At 46.9% G+C, this 27,837-nt stretch overlaps 1 protein-coding gene across 1 annotated transcript; it reads left to right on the forward strand.

The window, feature by feature from the left end:
* The first annotated feature begins 6,781 nt into the window (after positions 1 to 6,781).
* Positions 6,782 to 27,189, forward strand: Actg2 (actin gamma 2, smooth muscle). The gene is made up of 9 exons (XM_057764968.1): positions 6,782 to 6,837; positions 14,858 to 15,019; positions 15,380 to 15,508; positions 17,707 to 17,817; positions 18,054 to 18,138; positions 19,721 to 19,882; positions 20,852 to 21,043; positions 23,786 to 23,967; positions 26,980 to 27,189. The coding sequence occupies exons 2-9, from the start codon at positions 14,894 to 14,896 to the stop codon at positions 27,121 to 27,123; spliced, it is 1,131 nt and encodes a 376-aa protein (XP_057620951.1). The 5' UTR covers positions 6,782 to 6,837; positions 14,858 to 14,893; the 3' UTR covers positions 27,124 to 27,189.
* Positions 27,190 to 27,837: the final 648 nt, after the last annotated feature.

A 27,837-nucleotide genomic window follows, 5' to 3' on the forward strand; every position in this document is an offset into this window, starting at 1 on the left:
TAACACTCTCAGGCCAAGCAGCAGGCGATGTCATATATGGAAACCTTCCATGAGACTGACCTCACTGCTGGAACCTAGTCAACATAAACTTTGCCTTCAAGAGCAAGCAGAGATCTTTGGTCAGAGCCTGGTGGAGGGAGAGCTAGCTGGAAGCTGCCTAAGGGGGAGTAGCTGGTGTCATGCCTGAAGTCCTGGCCGTGCTTCTGGGCTCCGTCTTTTCTGACTGCTTTTCATGTCACCCTCCTCCTGAGAGCAGCTGCTGCAAGGGCCTACCATTGTTTCTAACTTCCGAGCTTGGCAAGAACACAGGCTGTCGCTGAAATGGAATGTTACAATGGTTACTGGTGGGTGACAGAAGTGGAACCCTCTCCTACACAAAAGGAAGCAAGGCCATTCTTAGCTACTCCTCTGCCTGTTCCCTGCCATGAGCTTTGCCGCCCACAGCAGTCCTATGTTCACCTTATTTTGCCTTTAAAAAAGTTAATGATTCTGGGTGTGGTGACACATCCTGTAATCCCAGCACTGCGGAGGCTGAGGCAGGAGGCTTAGCCTGAACCACACAGTGGAACCTTTGTAAAAATGTTAATGGCGTGGCGCCAAAGCAAAGTCTCCTCCCACCGTGCCGTCCGTGCTAAGCGTTGGCCATGCAGCCACCTTGAACAGCCTTAGTCCCTGTTGCACACTAGACCTCTGTGTCCAGAGCATCTCTGACCAATCAAGTGCTTCTACCCCGTTCCTGAGACTTGGGGGCTTAGAATTGTCTTGAGTTGATTCGTGGTAAACCCAGGATATGGTCACGCAAGTGTCTTCATTCCCAGTGGCATCATGGCTTTGAAAGCACACCATCTCTAATAACTGTGGCACTTGAAGCTTTAGCTGGCCCACAAAGAGACCACAGAAAAAAGTGAAAATTCTTTCCATTGTGCTGACAGAAAATCCAACTGATGACCAGACATAGCTGGATCCAGTGTCCACTGTGACCACAATTCCCTTGGTTCAGGGTTATATTAAGTTATTCTATTAAAGTAATGTAGACAGCTGTAATTTAATAGCCTATATATTATCCTGATAAATCTAGCTGAAAATGAACTTCTGAGTTTCAACACAACTCCTAATTGAGTTGTTGGGTCATAGCTTTGGCCACAACTCATCTTGGGACCAAACACTGTGGCCAGAAGGATGGAAAGTTCTGATTGGTCAGGCCTGCACTGAAAGCCTATAATCCCGTCTGAGCTGCATGGTCTGAGATCAGGGAGCATTCTTTTTCAAAGAATGTCATGGCAGACTTAGAAGCAGAAATGGATGCTGAACAAGAGGAGGCAGCAGATATCTACAATAGGATGAGAATCTAAGTCTGCCAGTGGCAGTGGTCCCAATAGTGTGAACTAAGTAGATTAAATGGTAACACTAAGCACTGTGGGGCTTGGGGAGTAGCTGCTGGACCGGGGAGTACTGACTCACTCCCCAAAACATGAGTCATATATCCAGACCATGACTCACTCTAGAGTGCCTACTGTGTGAGGAGCACTGTTTAACCTATGAAAAATATGTTGTGCCCTCTGACCTCCAGAAGCAGATGGATTAAGGAGCCACACTCCTGTGATAGGACAAGACCAGTTTCCTCATGATTGGCAGTGACCAGGAGACCCTAAAGAGAGAAGCATATATATGTATAATAACTGTAATTATTAATATTATATATGTATAACTGTAATTATTATATTCTGCTTTCCATTTATTCAGCAAATACTTAACATACACCTGCTAAACCCAGGTCCCACAGGATTTGATAGAGGCAGGCTCTGGAGAGCTTCCAGGGAAGATTCCACACAGACCTGGGCTATATCAATCATTGCAAAAATTTGGTTAAATATGGAGGGAAAGAGATGGAGAAATCAAGCACACAGACAAGTAGATTCATTAATTACATTTTTAAAGCATAACAAACCAGAGCTGGAGAGATGGCTCAGTGCTTGAGACCGCTGGCTACTCCTGCAGAGGGCCCTGGTTTAGTTCCCAGCACCAACGTGAAAGCTTATAACCAGTAACTGCCAATCCTGGGGACCCAGCACCCTCTCCTAGCCTCTGCAGACACCAACCCACATGCATACAAGCAAACACTCATACACAAATTTAAGTGGAAGCCACAATCACCTTTCTACAATGGCTGAGGTATGTCATAAACATCTGTGTAATGAACTCAGCTCCCGGTGGTAGACAGGGTCTGTCTTCCACTATTATGACACCTCACCAGAGCACATAGAGAAGAATAATCCTGCTGGCACCTGGACGGGCCCTGTAGCTTCCAGCCGAGACACCTGGATTCTGTGACTGGCTTAATGTAGAGGTAAACTCTGTCATGCCTGGGAACTCTGATGTACCACTTGGAATTTTCTTTTTGGGGTGACCTAGTAGCAGGGTCACCATGCTGACGATAGTGGTGGTGGTTCTTACAGGGGTGTCAGTGTCCCAGGTTGGCCTCATTAACTGTGCAGTCAAGGGTGTCCTTCTGCTTCCACCTCCTTGGTGCTGGGTTTACAGATGCATACCACCATGGCCCACATTTACTGTATGTTCTGTCTTTAGATCTACATGTGTGTGTGTATGTGTGTGTGTGTGCGCACGCGCGTGTGTGCACGTGTGTGTTTAAAATTTTTAACTAAAATTAATAAAATCAGAACTCCTTAGATATGTTCAGAAATGTGTGGTTTGAATGAAAATATTCGCCCATAGTCTTGGGCATTTGAATACTTGGTCGCAGTTGGTGGCACCGTTTGGGAAAGTCATGGACCCTGTAGAGGGTGGAGCCTTGTTGGAGGAAGTATATCATCTGAGGCAGCTTTAGGTTTTCTTAGTCTTACCCAGCTTCCTGTTTGCTCTCTGCTCGGTGCCTGTGGTTGAGGCTGAGAGCTCTCTTGCTGTGACAAGCCCAAATAACCCCTTCATTCTCTGTTACTTTAGTCATGATATTCAGTTACAGCAACGGCAAAGTAACTAAGACGAAAATGACTCAAAATCATTTACATTATGTAGTGGCATAAATGAACAGCAGACGGAAATTATAATAAAATATTCGGCTTTAATTAGGGAAAGACTCAGAGAACCGAAGTTCCAGCGGAGAACAGGAAAGCAGAAGGGAATGGGGGAAACAAGCCCACAATCTTTATAAGTAAAAAATATCCTTGGGGGACCCCGCCCTACAAGCAAGGTGATTGGCTGGGTCTCCCCTGCAGCATTATGTTGTGAGAATCTCATCCTTGCAGTATCACAAGTAACCACTCCAAAAGCTCTTGGCAGGGGGCTGGAGAGATGGCTCAGTGGTTAAGAGCATTGCCTGCTCTTCCAAAGGTCCTGAGTTCAATTCCCAGCAACCACATGGTGGCTCACAACCATCTGTAAAGAGGTCTGGCGCCCTCTTCTGGCCTTCAGGCATACACACAGACAGAATATTGTATACATAATAAATAAATAAATATTTAAAAAAAAAAAGTTCTTGGCAAATACCAGGCTCTCTCAACACCAGGAGAGAAATCGCACTCAGTTTCAAAGGCAAGATTTGGTGCTAGACTAACCCAAGACAGGTGGATTCATGGTTTCCGTAGAGACTTCATCTCCCTTGGCCTCAAAGTCTTCAACTCTTTTTTTTTTTAAGACAGTAATTCCGAGATTAAAAGTGATTTCACAGGGGTCAGCAAGATGGCTCAATGAGCAAAGGAGCTTTGTGCAGCAAGCCCGTGAACCCATGGAAAGAGAGAATGAACCCGAAGATGTCCTGTGATCTCCATCTGTGCACTATGGCACACGAACCTGTCCATGTGCATCATACACACACATTCATATGCACACAATAGTATAATTAAATATATGATTTATAGAGGGCTATGTGCAACATATAGCATGTAGACACAAATCAATCAATGGCAGCTCCAATAACAACAACAAAGTATTGCCAGGCGGTGGTGGCGCACGCCTTTAATCCCAGCACTCAGGAAGCAGAGGCAAGCGGATCTCTGTGAGTTTGAGGCCAGCCTGGTCTGCAGAGTGAGTTCCAGGACAGGTTCCAAAGCTACAGAGAAACCCTGTCTCAAAAAAACAAAAAAAGGAAAGTATCAATAGTAAGACCTGTGTCAGTCACTTGTTCAAAATCACTCCTGGAGACGCTGGTATTCTAGAACATTTTGGTCTTGCCTCACTAGGTGGCCTGAGAGTCCTAACAGCTCAGATTTTGTTCAGTCCTTATAGGTTCTTGTTCCTCCTAAAGAAACCACAGTATTGACTGAAAACTCAAGGGAGGGTCCTGCTTCCACATAAAGCCATCTTTCTGGTGTGACAGGCCTGGGTTTTGTGGGAAGAGTTTGATGTGGTTTTGTTTTCTCTGACTACTGTTTGTTTTTTTGTAGCCCAGGATAGTCTTGACTTTATGATCCTCCTGGGTGCTGGAATTAATAGTTTTACTTACTTCTAGGCTGAGGATAGGGTACCCCAAGTGGCTTGCCAGAGGATGAATGTGGGTGTAGGAACGACAAAGTCATCTGCTAATGGGGGGGGGGCGGGGAGGCAGGGTAATGGAGACCCAGGTCCCGAGGCAACTCCCAGCCCAGCCCAAGTCTTAGAACTCTTGGAAAGTAGTCTGTTCCCAGCTCTTCTGGGTTCCCACCTCATGGGATGGCAGGAGAAGCAAATGTCTTTTCACATAGCTGATATGCAGGTTTCAAGTTTTTCCCTTTGGACGTCTGGTTGTTAGACTTTTCCCTTCAGTACTGACGTCCAAACGGTGGCTCCGAGCCAGTGTTCACGTGGGGAATTCCTAGAAGTGCTGGCCGGTCACATAGTCATTTGGTAGAGAAATCAGTCTAGTCCGAAGGCTTCCCTCTGCCCACCCCACTCCCTTCCCGGGGGTCCCACAGCCTTTAATCGATGGAGTCCTAGGTGGACTGGTTGTCCCCTGACTGGGGGCTGGCAAGAAGGCCCCAACCCTACCACCTGTCCTGTGCCTGTCTAACAAAGCTGATGGCCCGGTTGGCATCCACACGCTCTTCTCTCCACACAGGTGAGCCCAGGGCACGTCAGTGCAGCTGGGCCTGAGCAGCATCCAGGAACAAAGTCTCCCAAACTGTCCTCTTGGAATGCTCCTTACTCCCCTCCCTCAGAAACAGAAAGTCTCTTTGTTCGCACCCTCTCCATCTTTCTCCACAGCCTGGGGGACCACAGGAAGCTGCTCCTGGAACAGTGGGGAGCTCTAAGTCAGGGGAGGGGGAGTAACCTCAGAGTGAGGAGGAGTTCTACTCAGGGCGGTCTAGAGCCTGTTATTTACAGCTGGGGGGCGGGGTGGTACTGACGATTTGACATCTGACATTGTGCTATCTAAGTAAGAGTTAATCCTGTTGTTTAAACACTCTGTAGCCTTTCTTTTTCTCTCTCCCCTTGTTCTATCCATTACTGAAAAGTTGTTATTAAAAAAAAACAAAAAGCTTCCGAGTATGAAGGAGGCTGTAGTGATGCACGTGCCTCTTTATAATCCCAGTACTCGGAAGGCCACCTGAGGCTACATAGTGAGACCTTAACTTTCTTTGATGTGTGTGTGTGTACACGCGCGTGTGCACCTGCGTGTGTGTTCATATTTCTTTAATTAAGATATAATTACATCAATTTTTTTGCCTATCTCCAATCTTTCCTGTGTACCCCTTTGACTTTTTATAAAATGTCTCTATTTTTATAACTGCTTCCTACCTTAAAGGTGTTATGCCTAGGCTGGTCTAGAACTCACGGAACTGTGCCCAGGTACCTAGAGATAGAAAGAGAAGCTTCTATATGGCTTTCCTAAAGGACAGAGTGGGAAGAAAGACTCTGAGGGAGAGAATCAGGGGGTGTGGCAGTTTGGGGGCAGGAGAGAGAGAGAGGTTTTGGATGCTGAGCTTGAAGAGCCCACAGTCACCCGGATGCAGCTCTCCAGTTCACATCTGAACATTTTGTGAAACACATGTTAAGTGAGGTGAAGTGGGAACTGTCACAGAGATGGTGGTGGGCACCGTGAGACATGGAACGGTGCCCAGGGAGAGAATGTGTAAGAAAATCCACCAGCACAGGACTCTGGAAACTTGTGCCTGCCCGTGGGTCTTGCTAGGTGTGCTCAGTCTTGAGGCTGGCCCTTCATTCTGCATTTCCCAGTACTGGGGGACTGGCGGAGCAACTCCAGGAAGGAGGACTGGAGAGTTGGAGTTGCAGAGGAAGTTTAAGGCAACAGGAGATTCCAGGGCAGCGAAACGGTGGGGCACATGGGATTTTTTGCCAAGTGCAGATGGAATTTCCCCTCAGCCTTCAGCTGTCCTGGGCTTGCACCCGACAAAGCATAATGGCACTCGTTCTGTGGCTACGGCATGGATGTCCCAAGCAGACCCTGGGGCAGCGGGCAGAAGGCCTGAGGAACAAGGCGGGACAGAGGAGGCCACTGCCATTCTTGGTATGGTTCTGTCTCCGGGAGCACAGCCCTATCAGGCCTCACTCTGGGCAGCTTATAAGGCCTGGTGTGATTTTTGTTTATGCAAGTATAGCCTAAAAGGAACAAATCCATGGCCCAGAGACTGTTACCATTCGAATCCTTTTGCATACATTTTTCAAATGATAATTCACTCTACCCACCCTCCATCCACGCCCCCCAAGGCTGGTTTATTGAAAAAAAAACACCTTATATGGTAATACTGTTACCACACCGTCAGCTGGCCTTTTTAGGGACTCTGTTTAAAGAAGATCCGCCTCAGGGGTTTTATATTGCTCTGGTGTTTCTGCCAAAGACTCCACGGCCCTCAGTCCCTAGCAGAAGGACTTCTCACACCCTCGGTGAGTACTGCCCGACTTCTGCAGCCTCTTCCTTTCTGGGGCTGCCAGGCCTCCTGTGTATCTGTGCAACTCCAGATTTGTTTGGTTTTTGTGGTCCAGGTCACACGCCAAGGCCCTTGGTGTAAGAGGTGCCTGGAACACACTGCTGCCTGCTGGGAAAAGGCATCCTGAGGACAGGACAGTTTGGAGACCCCCAGGATATGACTCCTGTCCTGTTCTCCTTGCCATGGGTCACTGTGTCACTGCAGGAAAGCAGCTTCCGCTTGGGTATGCGAGTCCTCGTCAACGGTGGCCCTGGTACCCATGGGCTACCTGTGTTAGAGCAGGAAGGCACCACCTTCAGGTGGCCTTGGCTGGTCTCTCTGTCCTCTGATTTGAGCTTGGCTTAGGTGAATGGAGAATTTTCACAGTATCGGAAGGCTATAAGTTCACGGTGGGACGAGGACTGTGAGACGTGAGGGAAGAAGGAATGTCTCATGGCTCTATGATGTTTGGGGGTGTGAAGGCAGCTATCTTGTTCTCCTCTGAGAAGTCACTGAGGCCCAGGGCAATTAGGCAACTTTTCCAGAAGATGCACCCTCGCCGGTCATGGTGGCTCATGCTTGTCTTCTAAGTACTTGGGAGCCTAGGGGCAAGTGGACTGCCCAAAGCTCAAGGCCAGCCTGGGGTACATAGTGAGTTCCAGGCCAACCTGGGCCTCAGTGTGAGACTCTGTGTGAGACAAAACAAACCGTCTCACACCATCTGTGAAGTAACATGCCAAGGCCACAATCTCTGCATCACACACACACACATACACACGCACATACACACACAGCCTCTACCACCTTTGTGAGCTGTATCCAAGTGGAGCAGGCTCGGGTCAGGATGCTGGTGCCCAGTTACTGAGTGACCTTCATTTCCTCACCCATAACATGGGCACCCAGGAGTAAATGTGTATAGTATAGCCACCCAGCCTAGTGTGACTAGCGTCTATCTAGCGTGGCACTCTCAAGTTTAAGAATTACTATGGAGAGTGTAGTGGTGCAAGCCTATATTCCTCGTGCTTGGGAGGCAAAAGGATTGGAAGTTCAAGGTCATCTTTGTCTATAGAATAAGTTTAAGGGTAGCCTGGGCTTTATTAAACACTGTTTTAGAATAAAATGAGATTGCAAATAGAATTGCAATGGAGTATTAAGTGTATGAAAGGGGGAAGCCCAGGAGAAACTCCTGGTTAGGCTGTAAGCAGGGACAGCTTCCTGGGGGAAGGATACCTGAATTGAACCCCAGAGAAGGGCAGTCCTGGTAGAAGGAGGAGGAGGAGGAGGAGGAGGAGGGGGGGAGGGGAAGAAGAAGAAGAAGAAGAAGAAGAAGAAGAAGAAGAAGAAGAAGAAGAAGAAGAAGAAGAAGAAGAAGAAGAAGAAGAAGAAGAATAATTGCGGTCTTTGACAGAGAGGGACTCAGCTCCATTTAGATTTCAAGGCAAGAAGCAGGCCCAGTCACTTTAGAGAGAGGTCAGTCCTTTGGTTTCTAGATGCTACATTAAAGAATAGAGCAGTGGGGTTGCATGGAAGGAGTTAAGCCTAAAGGATAACAGCAAGAGATTTATCCTGTGGAATGACTACTCCGGAGGATGTGAGGACTGGGCACAGGGCAGAAGCGCCGCCACCATGTGCGGTGGTGTGGCGGCAGAATCAAAAAGGGCTGCGATTGATTAGGAGGGAAGAGCGAGCATGCGCAGTGCTGGATCCAGGTTCTGACGTGGGTGGCAAGCCTCTCTTGAGTGTAGGTCCAACTGTAAGCCGGGGTTGTCAGTCAGTCTGGCAGAACTGGATACACCTCATACAGCTGGCTCGGCAGGTGTGGAACGCAGGGGAAGGGTCTGGCCAAGAGCTGAACTGGGATGCTGGATGGGAGGGTGGGTGGAGACCAGAAGAGTAGGTGACATGTGCAGATTCGTGGGGATCCAATAAAATGGGACCTTACATGTGGTTGCATGCCTGGAATCCCAGCACTGGGGAGTGAGGAAGGAGAATCGAGGTCAGGTCAGCTACAGAGCGGGTTATTTAGGCTTTCAGAACAGAAGGTCTATCATAACCACCTTCAACTCTGCAGCTATAACGAAAGCAATCACAGACAATGTGGGCATGGGTGGGAGTGCCTGGGTCCCAATAAAACCATTTGCAGAGGCCAGTTAGCATTCCGCAGCCTGTGATTTCAGCCCTCTGCGGTGGAGGCAGGAGGAGCAGGAATTCAAGGCTGTCCTCAGCTACATAGTGATCTCAGGGCCAGCCTGACTCAAGAATAAAATAAACACATTCATAAAAACTGAATCTTATGCGATTTTCACAGGCCGTGAACTATTAGTCTGCTGCCCTTTTTAAAAGAAAAATATGCTTTTTTTTTTTTTTTTTTTTTTTTTTTGAGACAGGGTTTCTCTGTGTAATAGCTCTAGTTGTCCTGGAACTTGCTCTGTAGACCAGGCTGGCCTCAAAGTCTCAGAGATTCACCTACCTCTGCCTCATGAGTGCTGGGAGCCACCATACCAGCTAACTATGCTTCTTTTTCTTTTTAACTTTGTGTTTGTGTTATGCATGTGTGTGTAGGTGTGTATGCATGTGCCCTTGTTCACACATGTGTCTGTGGTAACTATCAGTTGACCCTGGGTGTCCTCTATTTCTCTCCATATATTTTTGCAGCGGACTCTCACTGGCCCTGGAGTTCCCTGACTCCACTGGCTTGTCTACTGGCCAGTAAGCTCTGCTCTGGTGGCTTTCCTATCTCCCTCTGCCCAGAACTGGGATTGCAGAGGAGCTGGCAGTGACCCCTGGCTTTTCTGTGGGGCAGGGATCTGAACCCAGGGCCTCACATATGCACAGTGAGTGCTTTGCCCACCGAGCCGCCTACCGAGCCTATCTTCAGCCATTTATAAAGTGTAAAAAGACAAACAGTATTAACATTCACTCTATAAGAAAGTAGATCAGAGTTTGCCTATCCTAGGTTAAAGTCTGTGCAACCTTTTCATATCCTTGTGTTTGTCTGATCCATCTTTTTTTCCCAAAGTATTTTTTTAGGGATTTTTAGGTTTATTTTATTTTACTTTATGCATGTGAATGTTGCCTGCATGTATGTATGTGCACCATGTGTGTGCCCGATGTCCTCAAAGGTCAGAAGAAGGCATTAGATCCTCTGGAACTGGAGTTATAGATGATTGTGAGCCAGTGTGTGGGGACTGGAAACTGAACCCAGGTCCTTCATGAGAACAGCACGTGCTCTTTACCGCCGGACCATCTCTCCAGCCCCTAATCCTTTTCTCATGAGATAGATGTTCTCATTTCTCTTTTATAGTGGCAGAAACTGGGACTGGGGAGGGAAACGGGGAAGGGCTGTGGGGAGATGGTCTCAGGGAGAATAAGGGGCACTTAAGGAGAGGTGAGACACCAGGGCCAAGCCTGTCCTTTCCTACTCAAGGATGGGTTTCACACCTCCGAGGGAGATCAGTGAGGGCGCCAGCTGTTTGTACTGATCCTGTCTAGTTTTCTGCCTTGCAGGAAGGATAAAACTCAAAAGGCTGTGTTTCTAACTGTGTGAGATTCTCTCAGTGAAGTCGGGATAGGTTATATGCTAAAAATAGCCACAACGTTTGTTCAGCTTCCCATGAATGCAAACAGTTGTGACCCCAGCAAACAACAGCTACAGTGACTCTAGGTCAGTCACAGGTAACAGAAGGGTCAAGAATTTCTGCCTAGAGACACGGCAGGAGGTGGCCCACACCCCTTCGGGTCTCTCACCGGCCTTCAGTGTCTCATCTCATCTCTGGTTCTGCCACAGAAAAACGGTTCTGGGGTTGGAGAGATGGCTCACTGACCGAAAACACTTGCTGTTCTCGCAGAGGATCCAGGTTCAGTTGCCAGTACCCACATGGTACCTCACAACCATCTGTCACTACAGTTCCAGGGGATCTGGTGTCTATTTCTGACCTCAGCAGGCACTGTCCACATGTGGCACACACACACACACACACACACAAACATAAATAAATCTGAAGAAAATTTTTAAAAAGAAAAGTGATTCCAAGGCCCTGAAATACTGTGGCGAGCATTGCCAACAAGTTGCTCAGGGGACACTTTTGTGGCCGTACAATGTGGGAAACAAGGGCAAGCCTGTAGTTCTCAGGGGTCTGAGTGGGGGTGGGGGTAGGGCACAGGGGAACCAGAGAGGAGATGAAAGAGCCATTGCAAAGCTAAACGGGAGTAGCTGGGGATGTGGCTCAGTTGGCAGTTTGCCCAAGCATGCAAAAAGTCCCCGGTTCGAGCCCCAGCATTGCATAAGTGTAGGTATGAGGACCTTTAATCCAGGACTAGCTGGCAGGAGGATCAGAAATCAAGGTCAAAAGAAGGAGGGAGTTGGGAGAAGCGCCAAAGAGAAACTAGACTTGAAGCAAGACACCTATAAACTCAGCATTTGGGAAACTAAGACAGGAGGATTGCTGTGAGTTAAAAGAGGTTACCTACAGTAACAGTAGACAAAGAACTCTGACTCAAAAAAAAAAAAAACCAAAAAAACAACAAAAAACCAAACCAAACAAACAAAAAAACCTAAAACAAAATTAAAAAGGGAAAAAAGTCATGGACACTTGAAGTGTGAATAAATCACACCAAGAGACAGTGCTGAGGGGACCTTAAAGGAGACAGCCACAGAAGTGTGGCTTCCTTCTTCCTGGCCTCTCCCGGCTCTTCGGGCTGGCTTCCCCTTGGGAGAATAGTCACTATGTCAGTGCAGCTGATGCCTCCCTCGCTTGGGGAGAGAAAGCCAAGTGCTTGAGGATCCCGGGAGCAGAGCAGACAGGTCTGGGAAGGGGCCCACTACGTCAACATTTATTACTGAGCACCTCCTGTGTACCAGGGTAAACCTGGTCCTGGTACAGAAAGAGCTCAGAGGACGCCCAGGGAGAAGAAACAGAGGCCCCTTTGTGTGCTCCTGAAAAGCAGGCAAAAGGAAAGTGCCATACAAGGAGAAGTTATGGCCATCTCTCGGCCATGGCAAGGACAACACAAGTTCAGGCTCCACACCTGTCCTGCATCAGTGCCTGGCCTGTCTGCTCACCTTGTTCTGGCTGAGGTCTCTGACTGAGTTCTTTAAAATTTTCTGAGTCTTGATCTACAAATGAATAGAATGGAATTTAAAAACATATTGCCTCGGGGCTATTTTGAGGTGTAACCAGATAATGCCATAAATTGTAAAGTTGAGGTAAATTTTTAAAAACATTTATTTTTATTTTATGCATGTGGGTGTTTTGCCTGCATGCATGCCTCTTGCACCATGTGCATAAATTCCTCCAGGAGCTCAGAAGAGGGGATTAGATGCCTTGGAACTAAAGTTATGAGTGGTTATAGATGCAGAGACCTGAATCTGAGTCCTTTGTAAGAGCAGCAAGTGCTCTTAACCACTGAGCCACCTCTCCAGCCCCAAAATCTTTTTTAAAATTAAAAATGCATTTTGCCAGACATGGTGGCATATGCCTATAACCTCAGACTTGGGAAATAGAGGCAAGGCTACATAGAGCTAAGCTGTCTCAAGAAATAAATAAATATATGTATGTATATCTATCTATATACATATATATGTGTGTGTATGTATATACGCATACATATAGTATATAAAAATACATGATATGTCATCAAACTTGGAAGCACTGAGCACAGTGTGATGGAAGTAACTTGGCACTTTTCTTGTTACATTAGATACTTTGTTATATTAGCTACTTTGCTTTATCCATTGGGTGGTTGGGTGGAGGTTTCTAGCAATTCATAGCCAACAAACATTCAATAACTCATTATTAAGATGGTTTTCAATTCTGATTGTTTTAAATTTACTTATCTTATTCTATTGCATTGGTGTTTTCTCTGCGTGCATGCCTGTGTGAGGGTGATGGAACCCCTGGAACTGGAGTTATAGCCTTGAGCTGCCATATAGGTGCTGGAAATAGAACCCAGGTCCTCTAGAACTACAGACAGTGCTCTTAACTGCTGAGTCATCTCTCCAGCCCCTCAACTCTGATTGTTTTAAACAATGCTAAGCCCACAGAATGGCTCACTGGGCAAAGCATTTGCTGTGCCCGATCCTGATGGCCTGAGTTCAGTCCTCAGAATCCAGATAAAGGTGGAAGGGAAGAACCAACCACAGCTCTCTGAGCTCCACCCACCCCCCATACACACATACAATAATGCATTTTCTAATTGTTATTTTATTTTATGTGTGTGGGTGTTGTGCCTGCACATCTGTCTGTGTACCACATTCGTACCTGGTTCTCAGGAGGCCAGAAGAGGGCATCAGATCCCCTGGAATTGGAGTTACAGTTGATTGTGAGCCACCATGTAGATGCTGGGAATCAAACCCAGGTCCTCCGCAAGAGCCATCCTTCCAGCCCCTAAGCTAATAAACTTCTGCCCTGACCCCGTGTAGCCTTCATTACCTCCTGATCAAATCCCATGCTCATGCTCCTCGCTGCCCAGGTTAAGTAGAAGGCTATTTGGGATCAGTCGCTGCCACCTGTAGCACTCCTCTCCTCCAGCCACAACAGTGCCAGCTCTGTCACACCTGCCAACGGGCACATAGAGCCCTTCCTTCCCAGACAGCTTCTCTCTTTCTTGCAAGAAATTGTAAATAGATAGACAGATGATAGATAGATAGATAGATAGATAGATAGATAGATAGATAGATAGATAGATCTTTAAGAGAGAGAGAGAAGGAAGGAGGGAGAGAGAGGTTTGGTGGGTTGTCTCCTGACCTGCACACACATGCACATACATGGACACAATTCTGCACACACACACACACACATACACACACACACATATACAAACATACTAAAAATATATGTGCTAGGTGGAAGGTGGTTTTATTCATTTGTCAGGGAAATGGGAGTCTTTCATTGGGAGGGTTTTACTTATTTGCCGATTGTCTTCTCACTGTCTTTCTTTTTCCTTTGGGCTACTTATCGGTTTATAAGAGTTCTTTCTTCTTGTAATCACCAGTCCTGTCTCAGATTTAGTGTAAAACTTCTCAACTTGTTTAACAGCTGTTAAGTGTTCTCACGATTCTCACCACTTGAATGAAAGTTTTGTAGCTATTTCATCTTTTAAAATCGCGCTTAATAAACTGGGCACTGGAACGCACACCTTCGGTCCCAGAGCTCAGCAGCAGAGGCAAACCGATCTCTGAGTTTGAGACCACCTTGGTCTACATAGTGAGTTCCAGACCAGTCAAAGCTGTATGGGAAGACCCCAGGAATGGAAAGATGACTCAGTGGTTGAGAGGACTTTGCTGCTTTTGCAGAGGACTCAAGTTCAGTTCCCAGCACCCACGTGACAGCTCAGAACCATTCTGAACTCCAGTTGTCGGGGATCTGAAACCTTCTGGCCTCCACAGACACACACGTGGTGCATATAGTGAGACCCTGTCTCAAAAACTAAAATTAAATAAAAATAAAGTGTATTAATTGGTTGATTGCCATAACACAGTACCACAGACAAGGGCCTCTAAGGACAGAAATTTGTTTTCTAACAATCCTGGACGCTAGGAGTCTGAGGGTCAAGATGCCATCAGGGTTGCTTTTGCCTCAGGACCTCCCCTGGCTTATAGACAGCTGCCTTCTGATCATGTCTTCACATGTCCACTCTCGCCCTATATCAGTATTCTGATTTTCTTTTCTTACACAGATAATAAATATAACCATATTGGAGACCAATCATACTGGATTTATAACCTCATTCTAAACTCAGCTGACCTATGTAAAGAACTGTCTCTAAAGCCAGTCACATTTTCAGGTGTGAGGACACTGATGTACATTCCATACTTGTGTCTATGGCAACAGAATTCCATGCTTAGCGACTGAAGCAAGGCATGAGATGCAGCTTCCAAAAACAAGGATGCCAAACCTGTGTCTGTCCCTTCTAGAACGAAACCCCAGAGCCACAAAGACTGTCTCCCCCTGTTACCTGACAAGTGGCTGACTGTTCTCTTCTCTTCCAACCCCAAGGTGCTCCAGCCCCCAGCTCACGCAACCACACCCGCCATGTGTGAAGAAGAGACCACCGCCCTTGTGTGTGACAATGGCTCTGGCCTGTGCAAGGCAGGCTTTGCAGGAGACGATGCCCCCAGGGCTGTCTTCCCCTCCATTGTGGGCCGTCCTCGCCATCAGGTGTGTTCCCTCTGGATCCAAGATTGTGAGCCACCGGCAGTGAGCCATAAAGGACCTGCATTGGAAAAACAATATTGAGTGTTCTTACTCTCTCTGTGTCTCTATCGCTTTCTCTGCAGAGAGTATAACATGAGATAAGGGAATACATATATCTGTGGGCTTTGTTCTCTTTCAGAAAACCACATCTCTTCTGTGAGAGAAAAGGGATCAGCCCATGAGAAATCCCAACCTCCTCTTCATGGCTCTGCCTGCCTTCCTTTGCTCATCTCTCTCCTTTCCGGGGAACATTACAATGACTGAATCCCTGTGCGTGAACCCCTGAGTCAATTCACTTTTCTCTCCTTTTCTTTCATGTCACAGGGTGTAATGGTGGGAATGGGCCAGAAAGACAGCTATGTGGGGGACGAGGCTCAGAGCAAGCGTGGGATCCTAACCCTCAAGTACCCCATTGAACACGGCATCATCACCAACTGGGATGACATGGAAAAGGTATCTGAAGCCCCCAGTGTGGTTGTGCTAATGGTGATATCTCATCTTGACTCTTCTCTCCTACGGTCTCTGTGCCCTGTCAATCTTCCTTGGGAATGCTTCCCATAGCCTTCCTCCTTCCCTTTCCACTCCCCAGATAATTTCCAGCCTCAGCCCCCACCCTCTCTCCCTGGACCAATGCAATGGCTTCCCACAGTTTCCCTTGTCCTTGGCATCCATTCAATTCTCTATATTCCCAACTCTTTGTAGCACCCTTTGAGGATCCAGTCATACCTAACTTCCAGCCTCCGCCTCTCCTGCATTACTCTGTCTGGCCAGACGTGGGCCCGTGTTTAAAATGCTGAATATCTCAGCTGGGGCTGTGAGATAGCTCAGCTGTTAAGAGTACAGGCTGCTCTTGCAAAGGACCTGAGTTTGGCACCCAGAACCCACATCAGGTGCCTCACAACCACCTATAATTCCAGTACCAGGGTATCCAATTTCATCTTCTGGCCTCTGAGGACACCTATACTCATGTGCATGACACACACAGACACACACACACATACACATAAATACACATAATTTTAAAAATCCCCCTTTTAAGAAAATTACTCTCTTTAAAAAAAAAAGATTCTCACTTCAAAATAAAATAAAAACAACCAGATGTAGTGGCACATGCCTTTAATCCCAGTCCTGGGGAGGTAGAGGCAGGCAAATCAGAGAGTTTGAGGCCAGCCTGATCTACATCAAAAGTTCCCAGCAAGCCAGGGCTACACAGAGAAACCGTGTCTCAAAAATATTTAATCAATTAATTAAAATCAAATTTCAGCATGTAATGATGATGATGATGATAATGGATAAGAAGTGAATAAGAAATAATAACCAGGTAGTGGTGACACACACCTTTAATTCCAGCACTCAGGAGGCAGAGGCAGGCAAAAATATCTTTGAGTTTGAGGCCAGCCTGGGGTACAGAGCAAGTTCCAGGACAGCCAGGGTTATTACACAGAGAAACCCTGTCCCAAAAACCTAAGAACAAAAAGGAACGGAAATAATAAATTACAAATGACATAAATATAAGAGTCACAAGGGAAAGATGTCAAAATGTTAACTAATAACAACAGATGGGATGTAAGATATTCTCCAGATTTTTTGATTTGTCAACATTCCTAAACTCAACGGTGCTTTGAAAAACTAAAATGAAGCACAGTGCTTGGCCCCCTCCTAACGATACCGATTGGCACGTCTGGGTGGAGCTAAGCCAGCTGCTCCTAGGCAGGGCAGGGATTCTTGTCTAGGATAGGTATGCATATGTGGTCATATGTGTGCACACAGACGCATGCATGTGCATGCGTGTGCTCTCACACACATATATACACACACAGAAATATGGTAATGTCTGGAAATATAACCAATTTTGTGCTAGCATAATAGATGCTCTCCAGTAAGACTAGGAGTGCCACTACACCTCCCATGGCACACAGGTCTGTCCCACAAAACACTGACTGAGCCAATCTAAGATGACTGCGCGCTGACGTGCGGAGCCCCTGCTCCAAGCACCAGCCTGGTCATCAGCGAACAGTGAGAACTGGGCCCACGCATGGGCCAGGATCACAGCAGGAGATGAGGCTGACAACATGAACGCTTGTTGGGGTGTGAGCAAGATGATGGCAGCCAGAGAGAGATGAGTGCTAGTTACCACACGAGCTCCTCTGCTCTCCAGAGTCCCCTGCAGGGATTTCAGGGGGTGGGCAGTGTCCTTGGAACCCAGCAGGACTTGGTGTACTGGAAGAGCAACCATCCAGTGAAGGTGTGTTTATGGTGGGCCACACTACAGCTGAGAAAAATGTCCTGGTTTTTCTCTCCTCTCACTGGCTAACCTCCTGCCCGTGTATTCAACAACTAAACACAACCAGAAGCCTGAAAACAACAAGCACTGAGTGCATCCCGCCTCCTAGAACACACAAAACAACAGGAAAAAGAGGGAGGAGGGAAGAAGAAGGATCAAATGGTAGACATCAGCACATACATACATTGGCTCTAGGTCTGGCATGCTTGGAGAGGGGATCGGAGATTGCCGGGGGATGATCAGCCTCTCAGGGTCCACCCTGTCCCGTGTAGCACTCGGTTGCCCTTCTCCAGTATGCACAGGCCAGCTGTGTCTTTTCCAGCCTCCTGAGGAGTCTCTGGGCTTCTCTGGCTTTTGCCCCCTCTAGATCTGGCACCATTCCTTCTACAATGAGCTGCGAGTAGCGCCGGAAGAGCACCCGACCCTGCTCACGGAGGCCCCCCTAAACCCCAAGGCCAACAGGGAGAAAATGACCCAGGTAAGCAGCCTGGTCAGGCACTTCTTCTCCATAATGCACCAATGCAGCAAAATGTCTTTACAGACCTTCTGTATGCATGGGCCACCAGGGCAGGTCCCGGGAGAGGTGGACGTGGGATGAAGGAGGACCACTGAGCTGGCATAGTTCTTGCCCTTGAGAAATTTCGGAGCATTCTGTAGGCCAGGAGATGCTGTGGTGTTTGTGAGACAGTCCTTTTCTCCTTGATGTCCTTCCAGATCATGTTTGAAACCTTCAATGTCCCTGCCATGTATGTCGCCATTCAAGCTGTGCTCTCCCTCTATGCGTCTGGCCGCACCACCGGTGAGGAGTACTGAACCTTTCCTTTCCTGGCTCCAGGTTTTCTTCGCAGTCCTGAAGATGATCTGTGGTGGTCGTACTTTGGGTTTTGAATGACAGTCTGTAGCAAGTTCATAGCAACCCAAAGGAAAAGAATGAATAACAAGAGAAATATGATAGCAGAACATCATCAGATTGGTTCCTCAAAACAGGCGGTAGAAACCCCACTGAGGCGGTCACCTGGGCGGGGCAGTGTCCCCTCCAGGTAAAAGAACAAGTAACAGCAGGTGACATCATCAAACTGGGGGCTTAGAAACATCCAACAGAGACTGACTGGCAGTCAGCTGCAGTCCCTGACTGACAGAGTTTCTCTCCATGGCTGAACTCCGGGCTTCCTTTTCCCACTTCAGGCACTTTTTATAAACCATGGGATAAGCAGTAGTAACCTTTGCTGGAAATGGCTTGGCTTCTAGCTGTTCACAAGGGCACGACACTGTACTCTTCTGTTCTCTTCCCACCCCACCACAGAGTGCGGCGGGGGGGGGGGGGGCAGCCCATCCACTGATAGGGCCTTGCAAACATGCTTGGATCTGAAATGGAGGCGGGAACAACTCCATTTCCAGAGCCAGCTTCCCAGTGAGCTCAAACAGCACGTGACAGTACCGACATGACATGCACTACAGCAGGGGAGGTCGGGTCAAGTGGGACCCCTACAGAGGTTCCTGCTTAGAACAAAAGGAACATCCAGTGTCCAGGGAAACAACAAATGAGAAGGCCCCTGAAGCATGCTGGGTGTGAGCCTGCTTGTGTAGTTGGAAAGAATTTACATAACCAGGCTATAATTAATACATAAATTGATATGTGAGCAAGGCAGTTGCCTTATCATGGTCATGCCAGGCACTTATCCCCACACCCTCACTGCATACAAATGTGGCCTTGATATAGAAAGATGCCCAGGAAGCAGAGAATCTGCGGTCCTCAACAGGGACTTGAGCACTAGTATAAATGCTTTTAAAATGTATTCTTTTATATGTTCCCTGCTTACCTGCGCATTCAGCCTTCCAAGGCTTTTCACAAAGTCCATATCAAACAATAGTGTACCTGGCTGGAGAGGTGGCTCAGCAGTTAGGAGCACACACTGCTTTTGTAGAGGACCTGACTTCAGGCCCAGCATTCGTATTAGGAAGCTCCAACTCCAAGGGACCTGACACCCTCATAGAGAGTGTGTAGTCTGAAGTAACGGATAACAGACTGTGCGGTTCAGACTTAGGGTAAACTGGCCAATGTCCATTATCATGTATGCAGTTCAAGGAATCCAAGAAATTGAGACATAGCACTCGTCTTCTACAACCCAATCTTCTCATTTTGGAGAAGGGGACACACACACACACACATACACACACACATACACACACATATACACACACACATATACACACACATACACACACACACATACACACACATACAATGACTGGGAATTCTCATGGTGGGTGAATTTTCTCAACTACTAAAGGAAAATATGATAATGGAAGATCATTCAGTACCCGATTCCAGAAACAGGTGGGTGAAAGAGGAAAGTGAGGTTTGTCTTTCCTGTCCACAGGCATCGTTCTGGATTCAGGGGATGGTGTGACCCACAATGTCCCCATCTATGAGGGCTACGCGCTGCCCCATGCTATCATGCGACTTGACCTGGCTGGACGGGACCTCACGGACTACCTCATGAAGATTCTCACAGAAAGAGGCTATTCCTTTGTGACCACAGGTACCCGCCCCTTTTCTCATTCATACTTGAGCTCAAATCCAGTCTCATCTAGTCCCAGAAGTTCTGGGGAATGATGGAAATTCTGTGGCTCTGACCTCAGGCTGTCTTGGGGTGGACTGGGAGCCCTGAAGTGTTAAGACAGCCTCATTGGAGGATGAGGGTCCCCATGGAGATGCTCTGGGGAAGAAGACAAGGCAGAGAGCTAGCTTCCTTCTGCTGTGCTCTGCCAAACCATCATTGAAGCCTTCTCGGCATTGCTGTCCCCCAGCACCCACTGCCGATGCTCCTGTCACCTTAGGCCCTGTGGTTTTAACAAGGTTTAACTCTCTACTGGAGAGGTGGTGATAATTTTTTTCTCCTTGGAGGTGTCTGTAGTTTCTATAAGAACAAATGATATTTAAAAAAACAACCTGAGGGCTAGAGAAATGGCTCAGCAGTTAAGAGCACTGGTTGCTCTTCCAGAGGTCCTGAGTTCAATTCCCAATTACCACATGGAGACTTAACAACCATCTCTAACGAGATCTGGTGCCCTCTTCTGGCCTGTAGGCAGACATACAGGCAGAATATTGCATACAGAAGCAAAACAAAATTATTTGAGAGGAGAGGGGGTCATAAACTCTACCTGGGTAAGAGGGATTTTGATAGTAATTTTTTTAGATTCTGACAAGTCTCCAGGGGTAAGTTCAAGTCTACCCCATAATGTGCCCTGGAAGACCCCAGGAGCAACGGTGGAATTGTTGAGACAGTGACAGAGCAAGAAGAACACCCCTTGGGTTCCTGCTTGAGAATCAAGCCTTTTTGAGGGATGGGACATGTAACCCAGCATGGAGAAGAGCCTGGACTCTCTTCAGCAGTTCTGTCCTCTTCCTAAGGCTGGGTTCAAAGTATTCTAAGAGTTTCCTGGAGAGCACAGGCTACAACCGCTTGTGCAGAGCCCGGTAACCACTTTGCCATTTGTACACCCTCCAGCTGAGAGAGAAATTGTGCGAGACATCAAGGAGAAGCTGTGCTATGTGGCCTTGGATTTTGAGAATGAGATGGCCACGGCGGCCTCGTCTTCCTCCCTGGAGAAGAGCTACGAGTTGCCTGACGGACAGGTCATCACTATTGGCAACGAGCGCTTCCGCTGCCCAGAGACCCTCTTCCAGCCTTCCTTCATTGGTGAGGTGCTGCCCATGGCCCCTGCTCGTCACTCAGAGGCAGGATAGAGAATAAAACGCTGGAGACGCACAGGATAGAGGGTGCAGGATGAGGGTGCAGAGTAGAGGGTGCGGAGTAGATGGGCATAATAATTCGGATGAAAAGAATCTTCCTCTGGGAAAAGTTTAGACCAAAAGCGGGCCTAAATTTGAATTCTCCCTATCTCTTCCGCCTGCCTAGTGGCTGTAACCTGTGTTCAGTTTGTCGTCTTCCTGTTGTATGTGGCTGGTGCCTGTCTGGTGCCAGTGCCTAGCAAAAAGCTTTGCTCTGTATTCACTGAACAGCACAGAACACGTAGTATGGGAAAGGAATGAAGAATTCTTTACAGAAATCCCTAACAGAGTCTTATAAGGGAGAGAAGACATTTTACTGACCCCAAATAACCAGAATAGCACTCAACTATCCACAGATGTTATCAATTTATATATCCCCATGCTGCTTCCAAGGTTTGTGAGAAGTTTTTCTTTTTTCTTTTTTTAAATATTTATTATATATACAATATTCTGTCTGAGTGTATGACTGCAGCCAGAAGAGGGCACCAGAACCTCATTACAGATGGTTGTGAGCCACCATGTGGTTGCTGGGAATTGAACTCAGGACCTTTGGAAGAACAGGCAATGCTCTTAACCTCTGCGCCATTTCTCCAGCCCCCAAGTTTATTTTCTTTAAGGTTGCTTTCAACCTGTTGACTGCTTTCAGCAAATGGTTACCACAACACACACACACACACACACACACACACTTCTACATCCAGGACATGCAATCATACATGGTTTAAGATTAAAGCTATGCAGTTAGTTTAGATTGTAAAATGAGATTACGTAGGAAGTTCAAAGTACAGTAAGGTTGGTTACATTGTTTTCTTAAAGGCAAGTTAAACAGACTGAGTATACTTCAGGGCAGCAGACTGAGTAAATAGTTTTAAATGACTTCAATGCATATGAGTAAAGTGATTGCAAGGTCTGGCCAAAGCTCACTTTCTAAAGGTAAGAGATATTTTCAGGAAAAGCAGGTCCAACAATACAGGGGGAAGGAGTCAAGACAAAGGGTTTTAAGACAGGGTGCAGGGTGGAGGGTGGAGGAGACAGTGGGAGGATGCAGGGCAGAGGGCTGGATGAGATGAGGAAAGAGAGTCACAGGAACTTTGTTTGTTACTTTTACCTGCCCTAAGTTTTCCCAAGAAGGGACAGTATTGCATAAACAAGCAAATAAATACATATTTTGAATAGAAGACTAAAGAAACCAAGATAGAGAAAAAAACAGGACGGAGTTGGAGAGAAGGTTTAGGGATTAAGAGCATTTACCATTCTTGCAGAGGACCTAAGCTTCAGTTCCCAGCACCCACATGCTGGCTCACAACTGATTGTAACTCCAAGTCCTGGGGATCCAGTACCCTCTTCTCGCCTTCATGGGCACGTGCATGAACATGGTGCACATAAATTCATGTAGGCACACACATATACAATTAAATATTTTTAAAAGGAAAAGCAAGACAGGTGAGACAGCATGATAATAACGAAGTAATGACGAGGGCAAAGGTCGATCCAGGCCGCTTCTGCATCACTTAGCGTTTAGGTGCAGAGGCCTGTATCTCGACAGTGGTGCAGAGAGTGAACCTGGGACCGGAGTTGACTTTCAGTGCTGATCCTGAAGCTCTGTCTCTACCTCCGAGCACTGTCACACTGACTCGCCATCTCCTTCCATCTGCGGCTTTCCCATGTATAGGACTGGAAATAATGGGGCGTTCTGGAGCGATGCTTCACCATTTACAGGCACAAGTTGATTCTTCCAGAGCCCAGGTTCAATTCTCAGCACCCTCATGGCAGCTCCTAACAGCCTGTAACTCTAGTTTTAGAGAATCTGACACTCCTCTTCTGACCTCCACAGGCACTGTATTCATGAGCATAAACCCATATTCAAACACATAAATAAAATAATAAGGTTAATAATAAACTTTTAAAAAATGGAGCAGTGACGTGTACTTACCAGATAGTACGAGACAAGGACTAAGAGATAATAATAATGGAAACCACTTTCTTGGGGCGTGTTTAAGGGAAAAGGGGAGTGGCTACTCATAGCTTTAGAGTTTCTCTGGGGTCATTAAAATGCTCTAGAGCTGGGTGTGATAGTATATCCATGTAATCTCAGTGATTGAGGAAGATCAGGAGTTCAAGGTCATCCTCAGCTGCACAGTGAATTGAAAGCCAGCTTGTCTTTTAAAAAAATGACATTGTGGCAACAGTTGCCCAGCTCTGTGGACATACTAACTACTGAACTGTACACTTTAAAAGGGTTAACTTTATAGTAGATGAATTACATCTCCTTAAAGCCAGGGAAAGAAGTGTGTTGCTTCAGAAATGTGCCTTGGGTAACAGTGAGAAAGATCAGCTGAGGCATAAAGAAACTAAAGCCAGGGCCATGAGCAGTAGGGGGATCTGAGCTTGTGTCCAGGTGACAGCTGATCAAGGGTCTGAGCCAGGGCACTGCAGTGGGGGAGGACCCTTTAAAGAGCTGTAGCTACACTCCTTCTGGTGTTCTTGTCTGGTGTGGAAACAGTGTCTCACCCTGTAACCCAGGCTAGCCTTGAATTCATCAACCCTCCTACTTCAGCTTCCCAAGTGCCTGAAATTATAAGCGTGAGACTGGTATGAGCTACATTTCTGAAGGCATGGGTGTTGATTAAAAAACTGTCACCTCCCCCAGGCATGGAGTCCGCTGGAATCCATGAGACAACATACAATTCTATCATGAAGTGTGACATTGACATCCGCAAGGATTTGTATGCTAACAATGTCCTCTCTGGGGGCACGACCATGTATCCTGGCATTGCTGACAGGATGCAGAAGGAGATCACAGCCCTGGCTCCCAGCACAATGAAGATCAAGGTGGGTCAGGTCTTGCCTTACTTCCTTTTTGCTGGTCTATATGCAAACACCTGCCTATACGGGAGATGTTGCTGGGCCTTGGAGTGGGGTGGTCTCCTGGTTCCATCATTATCCTATTCTGCAATCAATCACATCATGGAGGATTATATTCCTTGGGGCAATGATAAAGACATACTTAGCATGGCTCAATCCATAACCACATGGACATCATATGAGAAGATAATATTGAAAGAATTTGAGGTGATGGCCATATTGAGGGACTTTGTGGAGAAATCAGGAGGAGGAAGGAAACAGAATGAGAGAGTGAGAATGACTGGGGTCAGAGAGATAGCTCTGCCATTAAGAGCACCTGCTGCTGGGTCAGGCATGGTGGGGTACACCTTTGGTCCCAGGATTTGTGGGCAGAGGCAGGTGGATTTCTTGAGTTCCTGGTCTACATGCTGTGTTCCAGACCAGATGGAGATACACAGTGAGACTCTATCTCACAAAACAAAAAGATGCTTGCTGCTCTTCCAGAGGACCCAAGTTTGGTACCCAGGACTTATAATTTACAGCTTATAAGAGCTAATGCTCTTCTGGATACTTGCATGTGCACACACACACACGAAGGGGGGGGTCTTTCATTTCTTTTCTTTTCTTTTTGATAGACATTACTATTTAGCCCTGGCTGATCTGGAATTCCCTATGTAGACGAGACTGGCCTTAAACTTATAAAAATCTGCCTGACTGCCGCCACTTGAGTGCTAGAATTAGAATTGAGTACCACCATGTCCAGTTCATAAAAAAAATTAAGAAAAGAAAGTGTCAATACTAAAGTATCATTAAACTTTAAAAATGGTTTGAAGAGGGATTTGGAAATGGCTCAGGCAGCGGGGTACTGCTATGAGCCTGAGTCCCTGGAACCCACATACAGAAGCAGATGAAGCACATCTGTAATCTCAGCACATCTGTAATCCCATCACACCTGTAATCCTAGCACTAGGGGGCCAGAGACAGGCAGATCCCAAGATTGAAGGCTGGCCAACCTAACAGAATCAGCAAACTCTAGGTTCAGCGAAAGACCTCGTGTCTCAGAAAATAAGGTGGTAGAAGATTGGGGAAGATACCAGATGTTAACCTTTGGCAAAAAAGCACATACATGCAAACATTCATGTATACGTGTATACAACAACACAATACAACTTGAACAAGAGATGCAAAGTTCTAGAGAGGGAATGTGTAGCCACGGGACTGGCTGTCACTTCAAATTCCCAAAGACGTGCTCTAGACCTTGACTAGGCTTCTCTGATCCTACTGAACAAGATGCTTCTTATGATGGTGCTCGATCTCAGGGGTCTTGACAGAAAGGAGTCCCATTTTTCTGGTGGCATCCCTGGCTTCTGGTCTCCAAACAATCATACCACTCTCAAGGATTTCTGTCAATTGATTTTAAAAAAAAAAATTGAGGGCTTTCCAGGCATTGGTGGTGCACGCCTTTAATCCCAGCACTCAGGAGGCAGAGGCAGGCGGATCTCTTCAAAGCCAGCCTCGTCTCCACAGTGAGCCAAGATAGGCAGCCTGCACAGAGAAACCCTGTTTGGAGAAATGACTCTGCAGTGAAGGTGCCTGCCACCAGGTCTGAAGGTCAGAGTTCACGCCCCAGGAGACACGAGGAAAAGCGATAACTGACCTGAAAGGCTGTCCTCTGACTTCAACAGAAGTACCATGGCATGTGTACACCTACGCCACACACCACATCTCCCCCCCATGATAGACAGACGGCAGACAGACAGATTGAGGGCTGGATTGGTGGCATACACCTGTAATTTCAGTCCGAGAAAGAAATAGGCTGCAGGATCGGGAATTCAAGGTTATCCTTATATGCAAAGAATTCAAGGCCAAATAAGACTATGTAAGACCCTACTTCAAACAAACAAAACACTTCAGATGCTTCAAAAACTAGAAAATGAGTTGGAGTTCAAAGTTGTCCAACACGTGGAAAGGGTTAACAATGCATGTATAAAACTGAGAGCCTCCCAGATATAAACGGCCATTGCCAAATGAAGCTCATAGCAGGGTTTAAGTAGACTGGCACAGAGTTGCGAAAGGAATCATCTCAGGAAGGGCTGGATTTTGGTACTGGTCAGCTACTGCTGAGTAACAAACACCTACAAAATCTCAGCGGCACATAACAATGAGCATAGTTACTTACACAGCTGTGGACCAGCAGCAAGTCAGTTAACCCGAGTCACCTTTGTCTGGGCACCTCTATGGGTCTGCTCAGCTCAGGTGGAGTCCTGAGTCTCAGACTTCAAGACTGATGATGAAGGACCAGCAGCTCCCATAGAGTTCTTCTCATGAAGAGGGAAGAGGCACAGGGAGTATGGCCAACCAGGCAAGAACATTTCAATTCCTGTTTGTGTTGTGGTTGCTAGCATCTACTGGACAAGGTGACAGGAAGCCCAGCCCAAAGTTGCAGAATAGAGGAACCCACTCTTTCTATGGAGGAGATGGGGAGTGGCAGGGTAAAGAGAAATTTGGACAACAATCTAATCATTTACAATTTATATCTTGATTTAATTGTAGATTTATTTATTTTATGTATTTTGCCTGCATGTGTGTCTGTGCACCGCGTGGAGGCCAGAGGCTTCAGATGCCCCTGGAACTGCAGTTACATATAGTTGTGAGCTTCTATGTGGGTGCTGGGAACAGAATCAGGTCCTCTGCAGGAGCAACAAGTGCTCTTAGCCACCGAGCCACCTCTCCAGTCCCTAGCCTGTTCACAGAGGCTATCCTTTTCTGGAGTGGGTTGAGAAATTTTCTCATTTCTAATCCTCCTTGCTTATTTTTAATTTTGTATTTTTTATTATTGAGATGGGATTTTTGTACTGATCTGGATGGTTTAGAATCTTAGGCTCATGTGAGCACCTGGTTTTGAAGCTCCACAGTATCTGAGACCACAACATGCAACACCGTACCTCACTTCTCACCCACTGGGGGCTGATCATAATTTGACACATTCTCTCTTTGCAGATCATTGCTCCTCCCGAGCGGAAGTACTCAGTCTGGATTGGAGGCTCCATCCTGGCCTCTCTCTCCACCTTCCAGCAGATGTGGATCAGCAAGCCAGAGTATGATGAGGCTGGACCTTCCATTGTCCACAGGAAATGCTTCTAAAGTCAGAGAGGCTTCTCTGAGAACCCCCTCAAGATTGCTGTTACCAACCACAAAACATTAAAACCTTCAAGCCTTATCTGTGTGAGGTTCTTTTGTTCCTGGACGTTCCTATCTGTGTGTCTCAGGGGCAATGCTAAGGGATTTCCAGGTGCCTCCTCCTGTTCCTTGTTAGATATATCTATGTATATAGGTGTTTTGCCTGTATTTCTGTGTACCACCTGTGTGCAGTACCCAGGAAGGACAGAAGAGGGCATTGCATCCCCTGGAACTGGAGTTACAGATGGTTGTGAACTGTCATGCAGGTGCTAGGAATTGAATCTGGGTCCTCTGTAAGAGCAACCAGTGCTCTTAACCACGAGCCATCTCTCCAGCCATCTTTTCCATTATTATTTTTTAATTATGTGGTTTTTTTTTTTTGTGTGTGTGTGTGGCTTTATGGGCATGTGCCTGAAAAGATCACAGGATCCCCTGGAGCTGGAGTCATAGGCAACTGCGAGTCACCCAAAAAGGGTGCTAGGCACCAAAATCAGGTGCTCTATAAGAGGAGCAAGAGCTCTTACCCACTGAGCATCTCTTGAATCCCTCACACAGTTCTAATCCCCACACTGCTCCTGAAGTGACTGCTGTAAATATCCCCACATCACTTATAAGGGCTCATATCTCTAAAAGCCCAGTTCTTACTCCCACCTCGCCAAATATGTTGTTCTTGTTCTT

Source organism: Chionomys nivalis, chromosome 1, assembly GCF_950005125.1.
Source record: "Chionomys nivalis chromosome 1, mChiNiv1.1, whole genome shotgun sequence".
In the NCBI taxonomy this organism is placed as follows: Eukaryota; Metazoa; Chordata; class Mammalia; order Rodentia; family Cricetidae; genus Chionomys; species Chionomys nivalis.